A 23,831-nucleotide genomic window follows, 5' to 3' on the forward strand; every position below is an offset into this window, starting at 1 on the left:
TGGCTGTACAGACAACACAGAAAAGTGAAAATTCTAAAGAGAAGAATAATGTGACGCTTTCCTTTCCTTTCTTGCCAAGCTTTCTACTCTGTTTGAACTAATCGGGGATTATTCACATGTATCCATTGCTATTCGTTTTTTCTACCTAAACTATGTGCAGTCCCTTTGATCTCGTTGATAAAATTTAAACATGTAAACTTTGTTACTGTGACTTCCATTTATGAAATTTTTTCAGGAAAACATACATGTGAAATGTAAAGCTGTGGAGTAGTGGTTCAAAATTCTCATCACCTGCATCTACACGGGCAGGTTGTTTTAGCAATGGTGTGTATTCCACTAATCTCCCTCTAATTGAATCTTCTACTTTGCAGATTTTTAGCCTTTAGATTTTAGGTGTCCCACAGCAACTATGACCGTGCCTAATTCGTTGTGATAAAGTCTTCAAATGCTCGCCCACTGTCAGGCTAATTTTCTTATTGTCTTCGCTTGATTAATTCTGCATGACCCAAGGTCAACCTGTAAAACCCACATCCCTCTCTGTCTCTGTCTCTTAGACCCCAAGTGGCTTTTAGTTCCAAAGGGATGGAAAGTGGCCTGCGCTTTTCTTGGACAAAAGCCGGGAGGTTTTCAACCACTAGCAACCCCAAAGTAGCCATGTTGATCAGTCAAGCGCACCAAAAACCCATTAGGGATACCTTTTTGTTTTCTTTTTCATTTAGATTTTATAAGGTTGGCGAATGTGTCAGGTGCTTGAAATACCGCATTTCGTGATCTCCATTTACAGACTTGGCAAGCTATTTCATCCCACCACTGACCCCATTATCTTAAATAAATTATTCTTAGTACACGTATGACTACATTGCACTTGCTTTGAACTAATGGTAATTATTGATTTGAGAAACATTTAATGGAACTGAAATATACATGTACATTTTTGACAGTCTAATAGCTGATCAAGTAAAATATTTTATATAAACATTTCTGAAAACAGTTCTAGTATATCAAACTAAGTTTAAATGATTTTGCCTTAAAAATTAATAATTAATTTATTTATTCATTTTCTAAATTAATTCATTCTAATTTCAAATTTGCAGAAAGACAGAATCAGAGTAGCAACAGGCATAAAGCAGGCAGCCCATCCTAAAGATGGAGACAGTCTTTGAAGAAAAGCACATTCACACACACACCTCAACACCGAGTGATTTTATGAAAAAAGGTTCTTTTAACTAAAGGTGACAGAATATTTTATTTAATGTCAGTAATTATCTCTCATCGAGAGTTATTTGGGTTGTTGTTAGGAAACATAAAGCACAATCATAAGAGATCCATGGGTTTTTGCAAAATGAAAGGTAGACTTTATGAGAAAGTATGAGTTACAGTAAAGAGGTTCTATAAAAGACAAGAGCCATTTTAAAATGTTATAAACTAGTGGTAAGTGAAATTATTAGGCTAGTTTTTTCAAATGACTTTGTAAAAGTCTGAGTGGCAGAGAGACAGTGTCTTTATTTTGTTGAAGTGATTGTTGTACAAATGCAGATGTCGGATACACACTAATTAAAAGACCGTTTCACTAATATCAATACACTCTTAAATATAAAGGTGCCAGAGTGGTTCTTCAAGACAGTGCCTTAGGGAAATCATTTTTGTTTGCAAAAGAGCCATGCACATGAAGGTTTCAGAAAGAATGTTTATGTATTTATTTAGATCAATAACATTTAACATAATGAATAGATGATAAAATGGGCTCCTAATTTTAAAAGGATTATTGGTGCATACAACACAAGCTAAGTTCAAGTTTTCTTGATCTGTTACTATCCTGCCTCTTATAACTGAAGATTTTTGTTTTGTCCACATATTTTCATAGCCCAAAAAACTAGATAGATAGATAGAAAGATAGATAGATAGATAGATAGATAGATAGATAGATAGATAGATAGATAGATAGATAGATAGATACTTTATTAATCCCAAGGGGAAATTCACATAATCCAGCAGCAGTATACTGATACAAAGAAACAATATTAAATTAAATAGTAATAAAATGAAAAAAATAAAAAATAAAATTAATGTTAGCATTTACTCCCCCGGGTGGAATTGAAGAGTCGCATAGTGTGGGGGAGGAACGCTCTCCTCAGTCTGTCAGTAGAGCAAGACAGTGACAAAAGTCTGTCACTGAAGCTACTCCTCTGCCTGGAGATGACACTGTTCATTGGATGCAGTGGATTCTTCATTATTGACAGGGGCTTGCTTAATGCCCGTCACTCTGCCACAGATGTTAAACTGTCCAGCTTTATTCCTACAATGGAGCCTGCCTTCCTTTTTTGTTTGTCCAGGCGTGAGACATCCTTCTTCTTTATGCTGCCTCCCCAGCACACCACTGTGTAGCAGAGGGCACTCACCACAACCATCTGGTAGAACATCTGCAGCATCTTATTGCAGATGTTGAAGGACGCTAACCTTCTAAGGAAGTATAGTCGACTCTGACCTTTCTTACACAGAGCATCAGAATTGGCAGACCAGTCCAGTTTGTCATCCAGCTGCACTCCCAGGTATTTATAGGTCTGTAGCCTCCTCTGCACACAGTCACCTCTGATGATCACAGGGTCCATGAGGGGCCTGGGCCTCCTAAAATCCACCACCAGTTCCTTGGTCTTGCTGGTGTTCGGGTGGTGTAAGTGGTTTGAGTCGCACCATTTAACAAAGTCTTTGATTAGCTTCCTGTACTCCTCCTCCTGCCCACTCCTGATGCAGCCCATGATAGCAGTGTCAGCAGCGAACTTTTGCATGTGGCAGGACTCTGAATCGTATTGGAAGTCTGATGTATATCGATTGAACAGGACCGGAGAAAGTACAGTCCCCTGCGGCGCTCCTGTGTTGCTGACCACAATGTCAGACCTGCAGTTCCCAAGACGCACATATTGAGGTCTGTCTGTAAGATAGTCCACGATTAATGCCACCAGGTGTGAATCTACTCCCATCTCAGTCAGTTTGTTCCTAAGGAGCAGAGGTTGGATGGTGTTGAAGGCGCTAGAGAAGTCCAAAAACATAATTCTTACAACACCACTGCCTCTGTCCAAGTGGGAGAAGGATCGGTGTAGCATATAGATGATGGCATCCTCCGCTCCCACCTTCTCCTGGTATGCGAACTGCAGAGGGTCGAGGGCATGGCGGACCTGAGGCCTCAGGTGGTGAAGCAGCAGCCTCTCCATGGTCTTCATCACATGTGATGTCAGAGCAACAGGCCGGAAGTCATTCAGCTCACTAGGACGTGGTACCTTTGGTACTGGGGTGATATACGATGTTTTCCAAAGCCTCGGGAATCTCCCCTGTTCCAGGCTCAGGTTGAAGATGCGCTGTAGAGGACTCCCCAGGTCCAACGCACAGGCCTTCAGCAGTCGTGGCGATACTCCATCTGGACCCGCTGCTTTGCTGGCACTAACTTCATATGCAAAGAACTCTTCACAGAATGAAATACTTCTTTGTCAAGTAATGGGTCTACAAGCAACCACACAACCTAGTAAAGTGCCATTATTTTTAAGAATGAATGCTACATACAGTGTATTCAGAATTCTTCAGCAAATGTCAAACCAAACTGAAGCTATTTTGTCTTTTTGTTTTCTCCTTAAGTTGCTCTAGCACTGTTTTGAATGGAAGATATTATAATTTTATTCTCATTACTGTTATATATTTTGCTAAATTCAAACTCTATTTTAAGGTATTTTGAGTCACAGAATCTGTTTTTTAGATTTATTCCTGGCTACAGACTTTCATTTAGGTTTTGTAAATTTAATTCAAGTCTTCGTAGCCGCCATTTTATTTATGGTACAATCGTTACCATGTTTGTTTACCCGTCGTTAAAAAGGAAATGTGGTTACCAGGGAGGAGTCGCAGAGGTCATGACACTTATGCTAATTGTGTGACAGAATAAAAGGTCACCCTTTGATGCACTGTTGTGTACTAGGAGTACCAAGCATTTAAAAGTTCCAAAGCACTTCCAATAATGCCCACTAGAGGGTCAATGTCAAATTCCAGCAAGTAATAAAGGCAAGAACAGAATCTTTGTAAGTGAAAGATTTATTCTTCACAAAAAAAGTGTTTCAGTCACAATGATGCTCCATAGAGCATAAAGACAAAAATGGTATTGCCTGTAACATAATGGCAATCCAAATATAACAAGTTCCAATGCAGTTTCCAAAAGCAAGGTCAAAAAACAGAGAAGAAAGTGCAAAAAAAAAATATGAGATCAAATACATTCATAAAATCACACTAAGCACAAGTATACTTACCACCTCCTTAGTGTATTCACACTGAGCTACCAGGAACTGTTGGAGAGCCACTATATTTATTAGGTGGAGGGCAGTTCTTGCCAGTGGTTGGAAGGTGTCCCCACCTCTTGCTGAACCACCCACAAAATACATAAAACATAACACAGGCAGCTTACATACATTAACAAAATCCAAAACTAAGAATAATGCACAAAATAAAAAAAGCAACAGTAGCATAGTCAACATAAATTAGAGAACCTCATATGAACGAAGGAACCATGAATTTGAACCCCAGCCAGGGGAGAAACCCTTACTTATCCAAACTTCTACATATTCCAACCTTTATGTTCCTTTTTGGTGAGAACTATTTACATTACAAATACCTTAGACCTTTTCTTATGTTTTCAACCAAGATTTTTGATTCATGTTTTGACTTCACCGACCAGCTTTTTCGATCTCCTGGGTTAGACTTTCATTTCATTTTGACTACATATCTCATCCTGATCAGTCTCAAAAATTTTTCCTCACTATTTTAATTATCATAACAAACACTAACCTATCAAAAATTGTTTTGTTGATTTGAACTTTGGAAGCAGGTACTGTATGGGCATGTTAGCATCCTTTATATCAGTAGTGTGCTGTCATCACAGTTTGCATTATGGTGGCTCTCATGGCTAGCAAGAGGAACCATTGGTATCAACAACACGGTAGTACTGATTAAAAAAATCAAAAAAATGTATAACAACAAAAATTTACACAATAATAATAAGAAGCATTAAATATAATTGAAAGAAATGTTTTTGGATGACATCCTGATAAAAACACTGACAGTTTTACGTTAAAATAATGGGGGAATAATGGAATTTTGTATCTTGAAATATGTTAATAGGCCTTGATGTAAGCACCAATTCAAACAATTAAATCAAACTAATGCACTCATGAAAATGAGTCTTTGTTTTATATCCATTTCTAGTCAATCCTATTTGTCATGAAGATTACTACCATGGCAAATTTGTATGTTATCTTCCAAATAAGCATGCATTATTATTGTTTATTAGTTGCATAGGAATTGACAGATTTGGAATAGATGATAATAATGTTTTGGTGCGTTATCTTCAGGAACTTGATCGCTGCAATGAGTATACAATATCTCGCTACACACAATTCTGTTTTCATCATTCATAATCATAACCCATCTAACTCACTAATAGCAATAATTAAATTGAAAACATTTTAGTTTATTTTTCAAGAACGGTAACATCTCAGAAACTACCTTTTCTTAAAAATTTTGATTTTTCAAAAACATTTAACATTAGGGTTGTGTTAGGGTTAGTAAAAAAAGTTCCAAACTTTCATTACACTTGTCATATATAGGGCCTGTGTTGGTTAACTAGTATGCTCAGTCACACACTATTGACAAGTACATATATAAAGGTACAGTAAAAGACAAACTTTCAATTTCATTTTTATCGAGCCATTTTTATCGAGATTACAGTGTTTTGTGGAGCCACACACATTCGTTGAGGTAGTTTTCTATTCCTGCCTGGGAATACCTTCAAGCCCTCACTTCTCTTTCTTCTGGCATCTTTTATCCTGGATGTGGGTCTGCAGACTGGAAAAGATCATCAACACTCATCTTATGGCTTTTATAGACGGCTCCCTTAGTATATCTGGTGATGTCTAGGATATGTCCTCCATGTAATGCTTTTGGTGCTAACCAGAAAAGAGAAAAGAGCACATTCATGCACCTGGAGTTGTTCTTCTCTCCGTTTCCTTCATGATTTCTCCATGCTTCAAGTAGAATTGGGGTGACCTGTAACACCATGCTGAGCCCCGATGCTTTGGAAAGGTCCCATTTTATAATGGACACCCCTCTATGCTTTATTTTTTTCTATTGCTAAAGTTCCATTTTTTCCTCCTTTGTTCTTTGTTTGTACATAAATGTAACTCATTTAAGTAACACATTACAAATTTTAATTTCAATATTCGTGACATATTTATTTCATTCTGATTATATATATTCACAGGAAAGGAGCCCCCAGCCTTTTTGATGCTAAAACTGAAATAATGTCTACAACATCAAGCAGCAGCATGGAGGAGATAAAGAAATCCTATAATATGAAATCAGAGAAATTAGACAACAGAAATATGAGAACGCCAGAACAGGTATGGTGAATATATGGGAAGTCAAATTGCATTAAATATTTATTTAAATTTACTTTTTATTTTTATCAAATCTTTGCATTTATACATCATTGCCTTGACCTGATATAATGAATCTGAATCTGTTTATACTGAAAAAAGAAAGAAGACATAAAAACTCAATTCTGTTTGCGTGGATCTGTAAAAATTGAACCAAAGTCCTTGGAGCTCTGAAGTGGAAATGCTAACCACCATACTACCAATTTATATTCAGGCATCCGTATTCTGACCCAACTTAGTTCTTCACAGGTTTGAATGAGGAGAAGCCTTTCCGACCATATTAAATGCAGGGCTGTAACTAGCAAAAGATGTTCAAAATTAAAAAAAAAAGTTCACTGCCTTACAGGGCCTCACAATTTATTACTTGTCAAAGCTATTCTGCAAAGGAAGATATTAGGTTTTATGAGTTTGAGAATATTTTAAGTTTTTAGAATACAGAACATAAAATTTGTCAGCTTTCTATCTAAATATATTCGAATGTGTCGGTCAAATTTAAAGCCTAAAACAAAAGGTCACCAAATACAAGTGGTAAGGTTCTTCTATCCTCCAGCTTCATGTACCAGGGTGTAGTTGCCAACCTTATCACTGCTTATGTGGAGTTTGCACGTTCTCTGTATTAATTTTCAGTAGGTACTCTGGCTTCTTCCGACACTTGTCCCATAAAAATTTCAATAAACCTGAAATCAAGAAATTATTACAACTCATTTTCTAACCTACTTAATCCAGACCAGGGTCACAGAAGGATGGAGACTATCCCAGCTAGCATAGGGTGCAAGACAGGAGCAAACACTGGACAGGGTGCCAGTCAATCGCAGAGCAAACACACACAAGGGCCAATGCAGCATCACCAAATCGCCTAAGCTGCATTTCTTTGGACAGTGAGAGGAAACCCGTTCAGACACAGTAAGAACATACAAACTCCATATGGGGAGGTCTCCTTACTGTCAGGCAGCAGTGCTACCACTGCAACACAGTGCATAGTAACATAACATCTCAGGCAAGGTACCTCTTTTCTAAGAGAATGAATACAATTTTCTCTGTAACACTGAGCCTTTTGGTTAATTTACTTGGTTAATTAACTCTGCTGATGTACAGTGACTAATTATAAGGTGAGAGCAAAACAGTGTAGACTCCAATATATCCTGTAAGAGGAGGAAGAAGCTTAGCCCTAGGATGATGATAATGATGAAGTCTGAGCCTAAGGCATATAACAGAATCATCTGATTGTCATTTTTTATTTTTATACTCAATAATAATTGGCCTTTCAGCAAACAAATCACTGGCAGCTTACATCATGATGGGAAGCTTGTATTATCATTCTTTGTTACTATTGTCTCTCAGAATGCAAATAAGATTTGCATTATATAAGAAAAGAAAAAAAATTGTAATTCTTTCAAACTGGGGGCTTGTAAATGAGCAAACAGAAAAGATAACCTTTTTAATCTTGTTGAGGATACAGGAAAAGTAGATGAATGTAAGTTGGAAGTTCATACAGCTTTCCACAAGGGAATGACAGAAACGTGAAAATGAAAACTGAGATTTATCCTCCTTTTTATTTTTTTGAGTAGTTGTTACGGTGACATGGTGGTACAGTAGTTAGTATTACTGCTTTACAACTCCAGGAGACTGAGTTTGAGGTCTATGGTTAGTCTGTGGAATTGCTTGATCTTCTCATTCACTCAGGGCACTCTGATTTTTCTAAAGGTATACATGTTATGTCAATTGGCCAGTCCACATTGGCTCCATTTGAGTGAGTGTTCTTGTGTGTAATTGTGTGTGTGTGTGTGAATGTACCCAGTATTACGCAGGTTCCTTGTTCGGGTGTTTATCCAACACTGCCAGAAAAGTCTCCGGACCCCACAACACTGAAATGCTTTTAAGCCACTTTGATGATGGATGACCTTTTCTTTGTGTTAAGAAGATTTACTTATGAGTGCTTTGAAATCACTTCCATTTTATTTTTTTGTACAACACCTCCTGACTTACTGGTATGAGGAATCTCACACATTCAATGCACATTCTGATGCAATTTGATGTCTGGATATGCAAGACGTCAAGTTTGTTGGGGTTCACTCCGACTTTTGACCCTCTGGTCTCAAAAATCTTTCATTTTTGGACCATTTTGGACCTTATTTTGTGCAGGAAATTACACCCTTAAAATAAAGAGTAATAAAGAGTAAACCAGTAGGTGTCTTCAGAAAAAAATATCAGAAGGACTTGAAGTCGTGCATGCAACATCAAGTGACACCAGGGTTTGCCTCCCTAATGGTATATGAGGAGTCAAAATTATTGATTTGCATAAAACTTTGAAAAATGGAGATCAGTAAAATAAGGATGTGGAGTGTCATTTTATGTTATTTAGAAGTTGCTGATCACAAATTTGATAACATTTTTGATAACTTGATTTTTTTACTGGTGATCCTAGCCTCTAAAATGCACTTGCAGTAGGTTTAAAATTGCAGATTTCAAACATTATTATGTGGGGTATCGTTTAAGACTATTTCAAGATTAACAATTACATTTTTTATTCTTTACTAGAGATCTAGCCCCCACTGGTCCTATATCAGAAGGTGAAAAATAACAAATTTCTATTACAATCAAGAAAACTTAGACTTTAAACATTTAAAAGCAAACGTACTAAAATTCAAATAACTGTTGTTGTTTATTATGTACTCCTACGTCATGATATATATCATTACACCCCAAATTAGGGCGATCTATGATAATTCAGTCCTTTTTGTAATATTATAGATGCTAGAAATACTACTCTATATGTGTTATTAAAGCAAAATTCCTTTACCTCTTTTTTAAGTACTGTATTTTGGCTTACCATGTGTCTGTTTTTCCAGCATTTTTACAATATAGAGTTTTAATAGAACATCATCTACTTTAGTCTTCACCTATAATGTCTTTTTTTATCTACAGTTATTCCACATTATTAAACGCCTTCTGAACAAACAGTATCAATTGATTGAAAAACAATTTGAAGACCTGGATGAAAAAAATACAAGGAGACTTACACAAGAAGTCATGTACCAGCTTTTAAAACGGTATTTTCAAAAAAATTGTCAAAAGAGAATGATGTCTTGAGCCTTGTGTGTATGGTGTTGGGGCAAATAAAGGCAGATAAATTGACCAAACAAGGTCATGTTTTTAAAAAGGTTTTACAGGTCTAAACTCTGAGCAGTTTCTTTTTATTATTAAGTTAGCTCTTTTTTGGTTTCCAAGCACCCAGTTGGAAATATTCTTTAAATCTGTGTTCATCTGTGAGGAAAATATTTGGGCTGGGGTCTTAGGCAAAGTGGGGCTGAATAGAACGTGCAGGCTGATTTACATAATCGGAGTGGTAGCCCAGTTTTCTGTCTGGTGAACACGTCGGGGTTATGCCAGCTACAGAAAGGTAAGCCTCGTTGGCAAGTGAAACCAGAAAGATTAGCAATATGCTGAAAGGCCAGCACACACTGAGGTTAAACAATTACCACCCTTTATCCATTTGTGTCTGTGTTGGTTCTCCAAATATATATATATATATATTTTTTTAATTCAATATTTTTGTGTAAGATGCTTCTGAATTGACACACTTGAAACAAGATGCATACTTACCAAAATATTATTTTTAAATAAAATCAAAATTCCATGCACTTCATCAATGAACATACTGTATATTCAGATGCATATATACATTTTCCTTTTAATTTTTCAGTCTTGCTGATGCTGCTAAAGATGAGATTTATATAAAAGTATATATAAAATAATGTTATGTAAGGTAAGGTTAGGCCCATTTGCCCATTTTCTTTTAAAAGCCCATCAAAGGGCTCTGGTAAATAAGAAACATACCCAGAAGTTGTATTTTTTCAGTTATTGAAATTGTTTCTGAGAAACAAAATGATGAATATTTTACCAAAAAAAGTATATTGGAATAATCAAGAAAAACCACACAATAGTGAAATGTGAAAGAGGTCTGGGTTGTGTGTTGCTTTCATTTTAACAGAGGTATCGATTTAGTAATATTTTAGTGAAAAATGCACGTTTTTTGCATTTTGGGTATTCAAATGAATGCCTTTGCATGGATTATGTGACACAAGCAGCTTGAATTTTTTTCATCAAAGTTTTGATACTGTTTGCTGTTTTCAGCCTTGTAAACTTTGATAGCTTAGTTTTACATGAAAACATGAAATTAAAATTAATACATTGAGTAAGTAACATTTAAAAAAATAATTTTTTGATTCAATATTCCTTTAAAATAATAAATAAAAATAAACAGTCAAAAGCATCAAAACAAATATAAAAATACTAAGGAATACTCCTCAGAAGTAAAGACAAAGCCAGAAACATTACTAAGATTAATAATAACAAAATGACAAGAGTTTGGTATTTCCAAAAAGCATATAATAATAATCTGACACCTTATTTATTTTTATGGCTGTTTCTTTGAACTTATAGAAAAACTCTACAAGTAAACTAAGGTTTTGGAACCCAAGGAATTAACATTTATTTTTCATTTGATCTTAAAGATTAAATCCCTGTCTGTCGAGACACTGTTGTATTCTTTGTGGTTGCTACCATTTTGAAGAGTTTATTGTTGATGGTTGTCAGGTCATTGCTATACAAGGAAGACCAGTAATGCGTGACACAAGTCATCATTATCATAATACTATAATGGCCAGTGTCCTGTTCTTTTTGTTTGTCCAAGATTGCGGATTCACTGAAAATGTTCAGGGACTGTTACTTTGGAAGTTCTAGTTCACAACTGAATGCTCGTTCTCTGACTACAATTTCAGTTTTGCATTGTGGTTTTGGTGACTTAGTTGCTGATTTCCCAGTTACTAATCTCAGTTTGGTTTTTTAATCTAAATCTATCTCCTAATTCCTTATTCCAATTTTATTGCTGCATTCTTTGTGCATTCGCAACATAATATTAAAGAGGAATAAGATTGCCACCAAGAGCTTTTGATTTATGTTTAGTGGTAAGATAAATTATTTATAAATAAAGTATTATGTCATTGACACAATTAGTAGTAATGTATGCAGTGCAGACCCCTCAATGCCAGCTAATTCTGAAGAGATGGGGACAACTTTGTTGGTGGCAGATTTAGATGAGCTGACAAAACAAGAGGTATGACATTGATAAAAAACAATCATCAACAAAGCCTGTAATGTAAAAGAAAAGCAAAAAAACTACCAGAAGGACATACCCTCTTGTCCACTTAATCTTAGTTGTGGCACTTTTTGAACAAAATAATGTCTTGTTTACATGTGCACATGTTTAAAACACAATGTTTATTCCAATTGTCAACAAAGCTGTCTTTTTGTTGCAAATAGTAGCCTGGAGCAGCCTCTCATTTCTGGCTGATGAACTGCCCTTCATCTTTTCTTTCATTCCCTCTTGTACTCTTTCTGAGTCACATGACTAGAACTGATGGTTCTCTCTCTTCGATCTTCCCTTCTTGGGCTGTGTTAGCTCAATGAATTGGAGTGAGTACATTTGAAAATGTACACATTTTTGGTATAATAAATTAGGTCAAAATACAAAATATGATGCCTTGTTCAATGCTTTATGGAGATGTACCATGCATCCATTCATTTTGAGTTAAGATATTCATCTACATCACAATTCTGAACTGGATTAAGTACGTTCAATAATTTATGGATGGATCATTCTGTTGCTTGGACATGTAAGGCACTGCCTTTCCTATTGTGCACAATGAAGCAAAGGATTTAAACCCAAGACATGGGTCCATGAGGTAGAAGTGCTAATCACTGCACCAGCTTGTCACCCTTTGCTTTTTTATATTTAGGCTTTTCCATATATTCAGTTTTCTGTAACACCTGATGGTCATTGTAGCAGATTTGCTTATATTCTGCACTGCTGTTACATTTCAAATTATCAAACCACATATTTACTTACAGGAAAATAATGTGTGGCTGTAGGGCATTAGCTCTTAAAACACAGAGTGCAGTTCTACTCTCGCTACAGACCTAGCATGACCCCCTCAATTGGACTGAAGTGCAGTTGCAGTTTGAGAGACTGGCAACTCTATCGCCTATCCACAATTTCTAGATACCTCACAGTGTATGCCCAGCATTGTCCAAAACCAGCAATTCTTGAAGCAATACTTCAAGTGGAGCCAAATTACTGGCATTACTCCTTTTATGGTGATACAGTGACATTTGTTCAACGAGTTTTGGGTCCCTTGTGAAGCTTCAAGTCCCAGAACACATCAACACTCAATTGAAGAGTTGGGGGGAGTATGCTAAGATAAGGGGGAGCTACTCTATATTAAAATTGGAAGTGACTCACTTCAAGCACCACCTTGTAGGGATGTTAGTGCCACCGGCCACAGAATTTAGCACAGAACTGTACGATCAGTACATTATTTGCCATTTAGGCAAATGTAGGCAGCATTCCAACTTAACCAAACACAATTTCAATGCATACAGGTAAGCAACAAAACAAGCACCTCAGAAAGCAGGTCTTCTATGCCTGCTATGGTGGGGTATGGTTTTCTTCCATGAGGAGTGGCCAATCAAGGAATGAGATGTTGATCAGAATGTTCGGAATCTAATCAGGGAAGAGACATGTAATACGCACAAACCAAGCAGAGCGCAATTGAAGTCAGTGTTTTCACAAATCTTAATTTTTTGCCTGTCAGCAATGAATTGCTGTGGATGCATTTTTAAAAGTATGCGACTCTGGAGAGCACTTTCAAAAGTATTCATTTTTGTGCGACGAAAATACCATGGTAATGTGGATGAAAGGGGAAAATAGAGATAACTGTCTTTGTTTCTACATGAAAATGTAGCAGTGTGGACATAGGCTTAATTGGCTTATTGATTAAGTGGGCTTTTTATGGCCACAGCATAGAAAATCTCCTTAGATTCAGTCACTTTACTTGTACGCAGAATTACAGACTTCTGAATTTTCATGGAAACGTCAAAGGCATGTGACAAATGATTGAAGTGCATGTTGGGAAATGGAACTACATAATACGCATAATGCTTACAACATTTTCACACTAGATTGGACATTAGAGACTTTACATTACAAGGAACAACGATATTTAAAGTTAATATCACATATTTGATCTTAAATTTCCAGGATCCACAATGTGGGTCACTTTGCTCCATTTAATCTTATGCTAGAATTACAATCTCTCCATTAAACATTTTCTGTCATTATGCTGTAAAATTGAGAAATGGTTATTTTTCAAAGTAAAGCTTGAAACCTTTATTTCTTAATAAAGACAAAGCTGACCTTAATACAATCCTGAAGTGAAAAAAGTAAAATAAAAAAGCAATCAAGTAATGTTGTAAAATAACACTTATCTCTGGTACAGATGTGGCAGTGTGGTAAAATTCAATGTACTCTGTGCAGTGTAACCCAGGTATGGGACGCAGGTCAGGTAACCACACTTGCTGTGCTTCCGCAAGCATTATGTGAGATAAAATGCCAGTCCTTCAAGGAATTTACACTATCTACATATGATTTGGTTAGAAACACAAGAGTTTAAACTGTAACAGGGAAATGTGATTAGATTACAGTAACGCCAGACTTACCTCAAACTCTGGTGATAAGAACAATTTTTTCATGAGCTGGAGTACTGCTTTGGAGCCTCTGCCTTCTCATTTCTGCTCAATGTTTTCCATTATCATGTAGGACTTTTGGCAGTTTGCAACACTGAACTGTACATTTTTATAATTGACTCATTGAATTTGCATTCAATTCAGTTGGCATTTCTCTTTAACTATAATGAAAGTTTGCATGTACTCTTTATATATTAATTGATGTAAGTTCTAAATTATTTAAATTATTTTATTAGATACTTAATTTGTTTTAATATTTATATTGAAAGAGCATAAAATCTATCTGGGATATGCATGTCTGAATAACAGGTGCCTAAAAACGGGCATAATGTTCTTGAGTGCACCTTGTAATGGACTAGTCATCTATTTAGGGCTGTATTCTGTTTTGCATCCAGCGCTATCAAAATACTCTTCATCTCCTTGTGGCTCTGTAATAGATAAACAAGGTCAGCAAATAGATATATGGTGTCTAAGCGCTACATTATTCAAATTACTTGCATGAGTGCATTCTATTTTGCTGATCGATATTATATTTCATATATCTTTCCCTTCCTCCTTTTTCTGTACTTGACTTGTTCAACATGGTGACAACGTGCCAATCCACACAGTGCTCCTACATAAATTCATTAATACGAGAGTCAACGTAGTGTTGAAAATCACCTCAATAATCTTCCTTGGGATCTGAGAGGAAAACAGAAGTACCCAAAACCCTTACAGACACAGGGAGAGCACCATTCTAGGTACTGACTCTCCATACTTAACATAATGCGCTGATTTTCCTAAATGTGAAATTGGTTATGTCATATAAACAGACTCTCATCTGTTTATTTTCCGGCTGCTGCACTGAGAGAATCATTTGCTACATGAAACACTGAACCCATTCATTACGCTTTACAATAAAACCTCTTTTAAGACCCCTTTCCACCATTTTCACACTCAAAATAAAGGGCAATTTAAAGCCTTGGTAAAGGCTCAGTATAAACAAAGTACTCACTTTGTTTTTCCAATTTGAAAAAAATATTAAACTATTATTAAATATTAAAACTATTTTTTAATCTTGGCAAATGTTTTACTAACTATTTATTCTGGAAACCTGTTTTCTAAAACATTCTATTGGGAGACACTTGCTTATTTTCTCAGTCTCATTGCCAAGTTTGGGCATTGTTTTTCTTGTTGGGGAAAAGAAATGCTTTTTCCACCCCCATTCCGCCCCTTTAACCGTGAGATACTTGCATTCATTTTGCCACAACAGAATATCCCTGTTTGTTAAGCTTTGCTTTTTATGTTACAGATTTGACATCCAGCCTGAAGTTAGCCGGGGGGAGATCCGAAGACTTTGGGAAACTTTGATTACCAACCAAGACAAAACGCTCGATTTCTTGGAGTTTGTGAGACATTTTGGCTACTCTCCCAAATCAGCTTGTTTTCCTAATGCCAAGATCAGTCCACCAAAGAAAGGGGATGATAATTTCAGGCTCCGTTCCAAGAAGCTCAACTGCGCCTCAGATATCCTTGTTGATAGTGTCCGTGCCAAGGTGAAGTAGCTAATAGAAGTTTTTCATTTCACGGTTGGTGTGTGCATGTCTCTTTGTTTTTATTGATTAATTAAGTGCTTATTAAAGGTGGCAGACTGACAGTCACATGGAGTGAAGCCCTCTTTTCATGAACAGTGCGGCCCTTGCTTTCTTGTTCCGTTCCCTCAGTCCTTTTATCTTTCTGAGTACAGAGGGCTGTCTTTTGTCTCCCTTTTAAAAAAACAATACATTAAATTGGCCACTAAATGTATTATCTTTTTTAAAACAAATATAGATAATAGGAACAAAAGATCACAAACAGACTGAAAAGTAACAGAGACCTGTCGTCCTAGTGATCCCTGCAATTTTACAAACTAATTCACTCTATTAAGGTTGTTTCTTTATACATCAGCTGAATTGACCCAATCTTTTAAAAAGAGATTTTTTAATACAGAGTTTCACCTACATTACACAGTATTCTGTTATGTATTCCTGGGATTTTAGTAAATGTTACAATAAGAACAATCCACAACAAAGGTTTTTGGACATTTTATGGTATTGTATATTTCAACAGCCTCTTTAATGAATTTTGAGAGTAAGGACAGCCCTCCAATCACGTTGTCTACATTTAAACCAATGAGCTCTCCTCCTCTTTGTCTATAATTTTATATTTATATACAATTATCCCACCCATCATCACCACTACATTTTGCAACAGCCTAAAAAACCTAAAAGACAATAAGTAATGATGATGCCCTCACCAACTGCTGAGGGTACTCCTCATTGGTTATAAAGATGGTATTAAATTTAAACATCAATCTGTATCAGCTATTTATGCTTTATTATCTATTATCTTGTACAACTTATTCTATCATCTATATTTGAGTTAAGGACCCTTCTCATTATAAAAGAAACATATGTTGGTGCATTGTGTTTATATGTATGGTTGGCTTTCAAAAACCCAAACTATCGGTTATCATAGCTACAGGTCATTCATAGAACATTCCTTACACCTAGAAGACAACACAAAATGGGCTTGGTATCTGATCCACCATGTCCTTCTTGCTCACTAGATGATCCTGGTACTTTCCTTCATGTTTTCTGGAAGTGTCTAAGTGTCTTGGCCTTCTGCTCTGCAGATGCCTCTTTGCATTCCTGGACACTAAACTGTAAAATTGCATTTTTTCCTTCAGCCTTTCTCTTTACTGACAGTTCTCCAGTTCTTTTTAATCATTTGATTATTATGAAAATGGAGTATTCTTATAAGTTACTGTAGTGGCTAAACTTAATGTTACCTCTAGATGGAAATGTCCAGAATTGATGAAGATTCGGTTGTTTCATTTTCAGATTTGACTAATTTAGAAAGGTCTAGTGATAGAATTAATAATGCTTCTTCTAAATCTCCCAATCTGTGAGGAGCAGCAACTAATGCACTGAAACCTTATATATCTTTGTTGTTGTTGCTGTTGTTCTTCTTCTTCTTCTTCATCTTCTTCTTCTTCTTCTTCTTCTTCTTATTATTATTATTCCTTTTTCTTTCCTTAGCACCTTAACTTTATTTGAAGTCTTTTGTATGGTCTTATGTCACTTTAGCTGAACTCCAGAGCACTTGGTTAATTTTGTTTTGTGGCTTGGATTTCATGTTTCGGATGGAGAAGGGTTCAAATGGGATTTTATCACATTAATGTTGTTTTGTTATTTAAACATTTTGATTATTTTTATTATTTTATTAAACATCACTTATATCTTGAACTCAGAAAGCTATCTTTTCAATTTTTTAATTTCAGTTTTTCTTAAATATTTTAAAGTTTGTCTGAAGCAGGTGAAATCAACATATATTTTGATTACTCTTTAGAGTTGCCTCTGTGCCTCAATCTCAATCAAGCATTGCCATTTTGTTTTTTTAACCTTTCAGGTTGAGTATCTGTTGGATGACCTCCAGAAAGAATTTGAGGACCTGGATCCATTCCATACTGGTTTTGTCAGCAAAGCTGAGTTTAGAGAAATCCTCACAGAGCTCTGTGTGCAGCTCAATGAGCATGAGTGTAACATGCTGGAGAAAAAGTTTGAAGTTAATGGAGATGGCCGGTATGTTGATAGCAACTTTTCACACATGTGTAGTTTGGCTAATTTCTTGTGGAAGTTTAGGAATAATTATTGTTTTTTGTTTCCATATTTGGCTGGTGATTTTATTCAAGACGACTTACAATATTTGAGAGATAGAATTAATTGCACTTCTTTTGCAGAATAGGCAGGTGAAGTGAGTTGCTCATGGTCAAGCAGTGTCAGTAGCAGGATTTGAACCCACAAAATCAGGGTTTGAAGTCTGAAACCTTCTAATTGCTATGCTACACTGTCTGCCACTATTATATGCTGTCAGTTTCTTTTCATGAGCCTGCTAATGGTGAGGCTTATAGGCATGTTTTTCTCAAGTATGTTTTCCAAGTATATTTGAGTTGACTGGCAGGAAAAATCAGAAATGTAGATTTTTAAACTTTCAAAGCTAAACACTAGGTGTTGCACTCATATGTAAGTCACGGTGGATAGCATTGTCAGCTAAACATATACAGTGGGTACAGAAAGTATTCAGACCCCCTTCAATTTTTCACTCTTTGTTATATTGCAGCCATTTGCTGAAATCATATAAATTAATTTTTCCCTCATTAATGTACACACAGCACCCCATATTGACAGACAAAAAAAGAATCTTTGAAATTGTTGCAGATTTATTAAAAAAGAAAAACTGAAATATCACATGGTCCTAAGTATTCAGACCCTTTGCTCAGTATTTAGTAGAAGCACCCTTTTGAGCTAATACAGCCATGAGTCTTCTTGGGAAAGATGCAACAAGTTTTTCACACCTGGATTTGGGGATCCTCTGCCATTCCTCCTTGCAGATCCTCTCCAGTTCTGTCAGGTTGGATGGCAAACCTTGGAGTTTGCTAAAAGACACCTGAAGGACTCTGAGATGGTGAGAAATAAGATTCTCTGGTCTGATGAGACCAAGATAGAACTTTTTGGCCTTAATTCTAAGCAGTATGTGTGGAGACAACCAGGCACTGCTCATCACTTGTCCAATACAGTCCCCACAGTGAAGCATAGCGGTGGCAGCATCATGCTGTGGGGGTGGACGACTGGTTGCAATCGAGGGAAAGATGAATGCGGCCAAATACAGGGATATCCTGGACAAAAACCTTCTCCAGAGTGCTAAGGGCCTCAGACTGGGCCAAAGGTTTACCTTCCAACAAGACAATGACCCTAAGCACACAGCTAAAATAACGAAGGAGTGGCTTCACAACAACTCTGTGACTGTTCTTGAATGGCCCAGCCAGAGCCCTGACTTAAACCCAATTGAGCATCTCTGGAGAGACCTAAAAATGGCTGTCCACCAACGTTTACCATCCAACCTGACAGAACTGGAGAGGATCTGCAAGGAGGAATGGCAGAGGATCCCCAAATCCAGGTGTGAAAAACTTGTTGCATCTTTCCCAAGAAGACTCATGGCTGTATTAGCTCAAAATGGTGCTTCTACTAAATACTGAGCAAAGGGTCTGAATACTTAGGACCATGTGATATTTCAGTTTGTTTTTTTTAATAAATCTGCAACAATTTCAAAAATTCTTTTTTTTGTCTGTCAATATGGGGTGCTGTGTGTACATTAATGAGGGATAAAATTAATTTAAATGATTTTAGCAAATGGCTGCAATATAACAGAGTGAAAAATTGAAGGGGGTCTGAATAATTTCCGTATCCACTGTACATTTTTAGTCAGTCATTGTCCAACCCACCATATCCTAACACAGTGTCACGGGAATCTGCTGGAACCAATCCCAGCCAACACAGGGAGGGTGCAAGGCAGGAACAAACCCCAGGCAGGGCACCAGCCCACTGCAGGGCACATACACACACGCACCCACACACCAAGGACAATTTAGGATCGCCAATGCACCTAACCTGCATATCTTTGAACTGTGGGAGGAAACCCACGCAGACACGGGGAGAACATGCAAACTCCACACAGGGAGGACCTGGGAAGTGAACCCAGGTCTCCTAACTGCGAGGCAGCAGTGCTACCACTGTGCCACCATGCCACCCACATTTTTATCTAAATGTAATTGTTTAATTTTAGTGTATCTCCAGATTGTGCTGCCTGTCGGTGTCATTTATAAGAACTCTATCCTTAGAAACTGTCACTAGCCATTTTTGTTCCATTATATTTGGCCTCTGCCTCCCTGCTCACAAAAGGCTGTTTATCTAATGGGAGGTTAGCTATCAGTTCAAAAGAGAAGTTAATGATCCATTCTGTATGGGAGTGGGCATTAGGCAACACAACACTGACACCACCAGAGACATGCAGAATGGTTAGGCACCTTGTGAATACAAGATGTGTCTTTAGAAAGGATGTATGTTGGTACGTCAATGGTATGTTTTACCAAGGAACTATTCTCTTCCAGAAAGAAATTAAATTTGGCCACAGGAATAAATTTTTGACAATTTTCTTTTCCAAAGATCCAATTACGTATGTTACTTAAAGGTTAGAAAAATGCAAATCAATTCAATTCATTCTTATTAAATACTTTTAACAGCTCCATTTGCTTTTAAATAATAACAAATATAGCTAAATGCAATATAAATACAAAACTGAATGTTGAAATTTATATTTAATAAAATAATAATATACTTCATGTGTTACTTACTCTCACATCTTCTCAAAGACTCTCTAGTTAATTACCTCATATGTTTACAAATGTAGTAAGTCCATTTTTTTTGTTTCAGTGTTTCCTACCAGGAATTTCTGAAGCCCTTTACTATGCAGCGACAAATGTGGAGAGGTGCCGCCAATATGGCAGGCATTCTGCAACATTCTTACAGGGATGACGGAGAACAATCCAGTGACAATAATGTCTCTGATCTTGGGATGCTTACTTCACGGCTACGGAATAAGGTATCAGATTATTATGGCATCTTAGACATTTAACATTCCAAAATGTCTCTAAACTAAGCTGCGCAAAAGAAGAACATATAGCAATATCTGTTAAAGAACCCCTGAAATGGTTAGCTGTTGAGTCTCATTAAACAGTAGGAGCAACTCAAATATCTTAATAAAAAATTTCAGCAAAGGTCTCTCATCTCCTTCCTCTAGTTACCTCGAGGTATTTCACTTTGCTTCTGGTTTTTTGGTGCTCTGATTTCATCTCAAATCCCAAATTTGTGCAATCATGTGCAACAGTGCACAAGTTAATTTGCTTTTTCCATTATTAACATTTCAAGTATCAACATAGTGATCATGCACCCCTTCACAACAGTTTTTCACAACACCTTGTTACTCAGTAAACACTACTCTGTAAGAAATGTCAGTAAATTTAACGGTACAAATACTGTAAAAGGTGACAGTAAAATATCTTGTCTGAAAAAAAGGAGTTACCTAATGTTGTACTGAAAATTACCTGAATATCTTAAACAATACATTTCGTTATTTTTTGTAGCCAAGTTCTGTAAAATCATTATTTTTCTACCTTCAAAATATGCTACATGCCATTTACGGATACATTACAGTTACACTGAAAAAATCCCTGTTAATTTTACAGTGTAAAACTGTTAAATGGCGAAGGTAAACAACTATAAAATGTAAAACAGTAAAGCACTGGTTCAGAAACACTGAAGTTATGATATTTGCATAAGGAAACACCCCTTTTTACCATATTGTTCCTGGTGACCCTCATACCTTTGAACAGTAGGCAAAAAATCTTAAACGCAGTTAGCAGACTTATTTTTCACTATGGGCTGAAGGTTTATTGAGGTTATGGAAGCTGATTTTACGATGGGTTGTATTCCATAAGCTGGCACACCCACAGGGCACTATACACCACTAAAGCAAACTTTGCTTCCACACCTGACAATGTACCATAACATTCTTGAACATTGAACTCTTTTCAATGTATATAATTAACTGATACATGTTTGCTATTGGTTGGTGTTACTTTACTGATGCAAACTGTGTACAGTACTGGTGTTTGATCCTGACAACACTTTCTAATGGTTTACTTATTGGCATATTTATTACAACATGTGTATATCAGGCTATGTTTAAACATTCACTACTAATGGAATGTGTTGTAAATAAAAATGTTATTTAATACAAAGTTATACTGTAGACCTAAAAATATTGTCACCATATTTTTTGAGGTAAAATTCTGCCAACCACAGTTGCCAGTTTTTTTACCGTAAATATAACATTATTTTTAAAGTGTACCGTAGACCTAAAAATATTGTCACCTTCTTTTTTACGGTAAAGTTCTAGCAACCACAACTAAATTTAACATTATTTTTTTTACAGTGTACATCTGACAAGTCCCGTCGATCTATTGAACTTATTTCCATGTAAAACGTTGTTGCCAAAGCAAATACTTTTTAGTAGTTTTAAATCTCGTTCTTGAATTGCATACAGCTAGCTTTGCTTGAAACTATTATTTTTGTTACAGATAATGATATTTTTGGTCCTTTAGCTTTAAAAAACTTTCAGTCAGACATGGAAACAGCATTGTTATATGTAAAATAATTCTGATTATCCAAACTGCCCTGAATTCATCAAAAGCCTCTCCTTTGGCTTAAAGCCTAGCCCAAAACACAAAATGCTCAGATAAGTAAAGTATACTGTAAAACCATTGTATCTGACAATGGTGTGAGTGAGTGTGAGAGTTTATGTGCGAGTCAAGCATCCCAAATTCTGGTATAAATTCTGTGTTGCCACAAAGCTGCTAGACTGACCACTGGCCCTCTGTGACCATGGAATGGAAAAGCAGCCTTGTAAAAATAGGTGAATGGACAAATATGTTGTTTGTGGTATTACATAATGACTTGGTAAGTGTGACTATTGAATGCCTGAATTAATATGTCTCTAATTTGTTAAAAACAACATTTCACCAGATGATTTTATTTTATTTTCTTCTATTTATTTTCTTCCATGTAGCTTCAAGGAGAATGGAAGAATCTTCGCCGAGCTTTCAAGAAACTAGACAGTGATTCCAGTGGCTTTCTTTCCATAGCAGAGTTTCGATCAGTCATGAAACTCTGTAACCTTCTTCTTGATGAAGATGAAGTCTACCATCTCATGTCAAAGTATGACCAAAACATGGATGGGAGAATCAACTATAAGAAATTGCTGGATGATGCATGCAAGAAACAAGCCAGCACTACTGAACATGCTTAATAAGCCACCTACATGAATTGAAAACTTTTGTTTAATTTTATAATGTACTAATCCTCAAATAAAACATGAAATAATAGAATATTATTCAGATAAATATAGTTTTGAAACCCAAAAAAATATAAATTCTTACTTTTTGCTATGAGTGTATGGTCATTTTGCATGTGAATTTTATATTATTAAAAACTTCTATGTGCAGTATCCAGTTCATAATAGCAAACTTAAAATAATTTTATGTGGAAAATTTACCTTCATTTCAAAAATAATGAGCTAATCTATTGAGCTTTTCCCCTATTGTGTATAGTACCATATCACACCATATTCTAAATCTGCTTAATGCCCCAGTAGCGTAATGGGGGGCTGAAGCCAATCCCAGCAAGCACTGGGTTTAAGGCAAGATCATTCCCTGGACAGGGTGCCAGTCTATTGCAGAATGAACACACTGACACACATGTACTGGGGCTAATTTTGTAACTTCAGTCCATCTACCCTGCATGTCTTTGGACTGTACCGGGAGGAAACCCACACACACACAGGGAGAACATGCAAAGTTCATGCAGGGAGGACCAGAGACACAAACCCTGCAAAGCAGCAGTGCTATCACTGCACCACCACTATATTATCATAAAAGATTAAAAATATTATTACTTAACCCAGGCTCAAAGTGAATCTCACATGGATTCCTCCCTACCTACAACATACGTTTCCCCACGTTGATCTTGGAAGAATTCCATTTCTCTTGCTTAATCTGAAATGATGCTGTCCATTAAAAAAATCAAACATTAATCTGCTGTATATGCAGTATTAAACACAAGAACAAAAATACTTTATTTTTATTTTTTGTATTTAATGCCCAGATTAAATCACCACTATAAAGGAAAAGTTTAAAGTTTGTATCCTGTAGCTATGACACAACTGTGTTAGTTCCAGGAATAAAGAAAAGTTATTTCAAATGGTTCATGAAATAAAAAATCATAAAGGAAAAACTAGCTTGTGACTGCAAATAAGTGCCGTATTCCTTTTGTGGGATGGCCTGCCCACCATATCTAACAGTAGCTC

General features: G+C 36.3%; 1 protein-coding gene across 1 annotated transcript in view; it reads left to right on the forward strand.

Annotated features, from left to right (window-relative positions):
- si:ch211-197n1.2 (EF-hand calcium-binding domain-containing protein 6) overlaps positions 1-23,331 on the forward strand; it is a 129,121-nt gene extending 105,790 nt beyond the window's left edge. The window contains exons 13-18 of the mRNA XM_039751004.1: positions 6,293-6,431; positions 9,393-9,517; positions 15,343-15,586; positions 17,481-17,653; positions 20,342-20,510; positions 22,536-23,331. Of these exons, the coding sequence (XP_039606938.1) occupies positions 6,293-6,431; positions 9,393-9,517; positions 15,343-15,586; positions 17,481-17,653; positions 20,342-20,510; positions 22,536-22,775 (1,090 nt within the window). The 3' untranslated portion in view covers positions 22,776-23,331. The remainder of the gene's footprint in view (positions 1-6,292; positions 6,432-9,392; positions 9,518-15,342; positions 15,587-17,480; positions 17,654-20,341; positions 20,511-22,535) is intronic.
- The last annotated feature ends 500 nt before the right edge of the window (positions 23,332-23,831 follow it).

The sequence above is a fragment of the Polypterus senegalus genome, chromosome 4 (genome assembly GCF_016835505.1).
Source record: "Polypterus senegalus isolate Bchr_013 chromosome 4, ASM1683550v1, whole genome shotgun sequence".
Lineage (NCBI taxonomy): Eukaryota > Metazoa > Chordata > Cladistia > Polypteriformes > Polypteridae > Polypterus > Polypterus senegalus.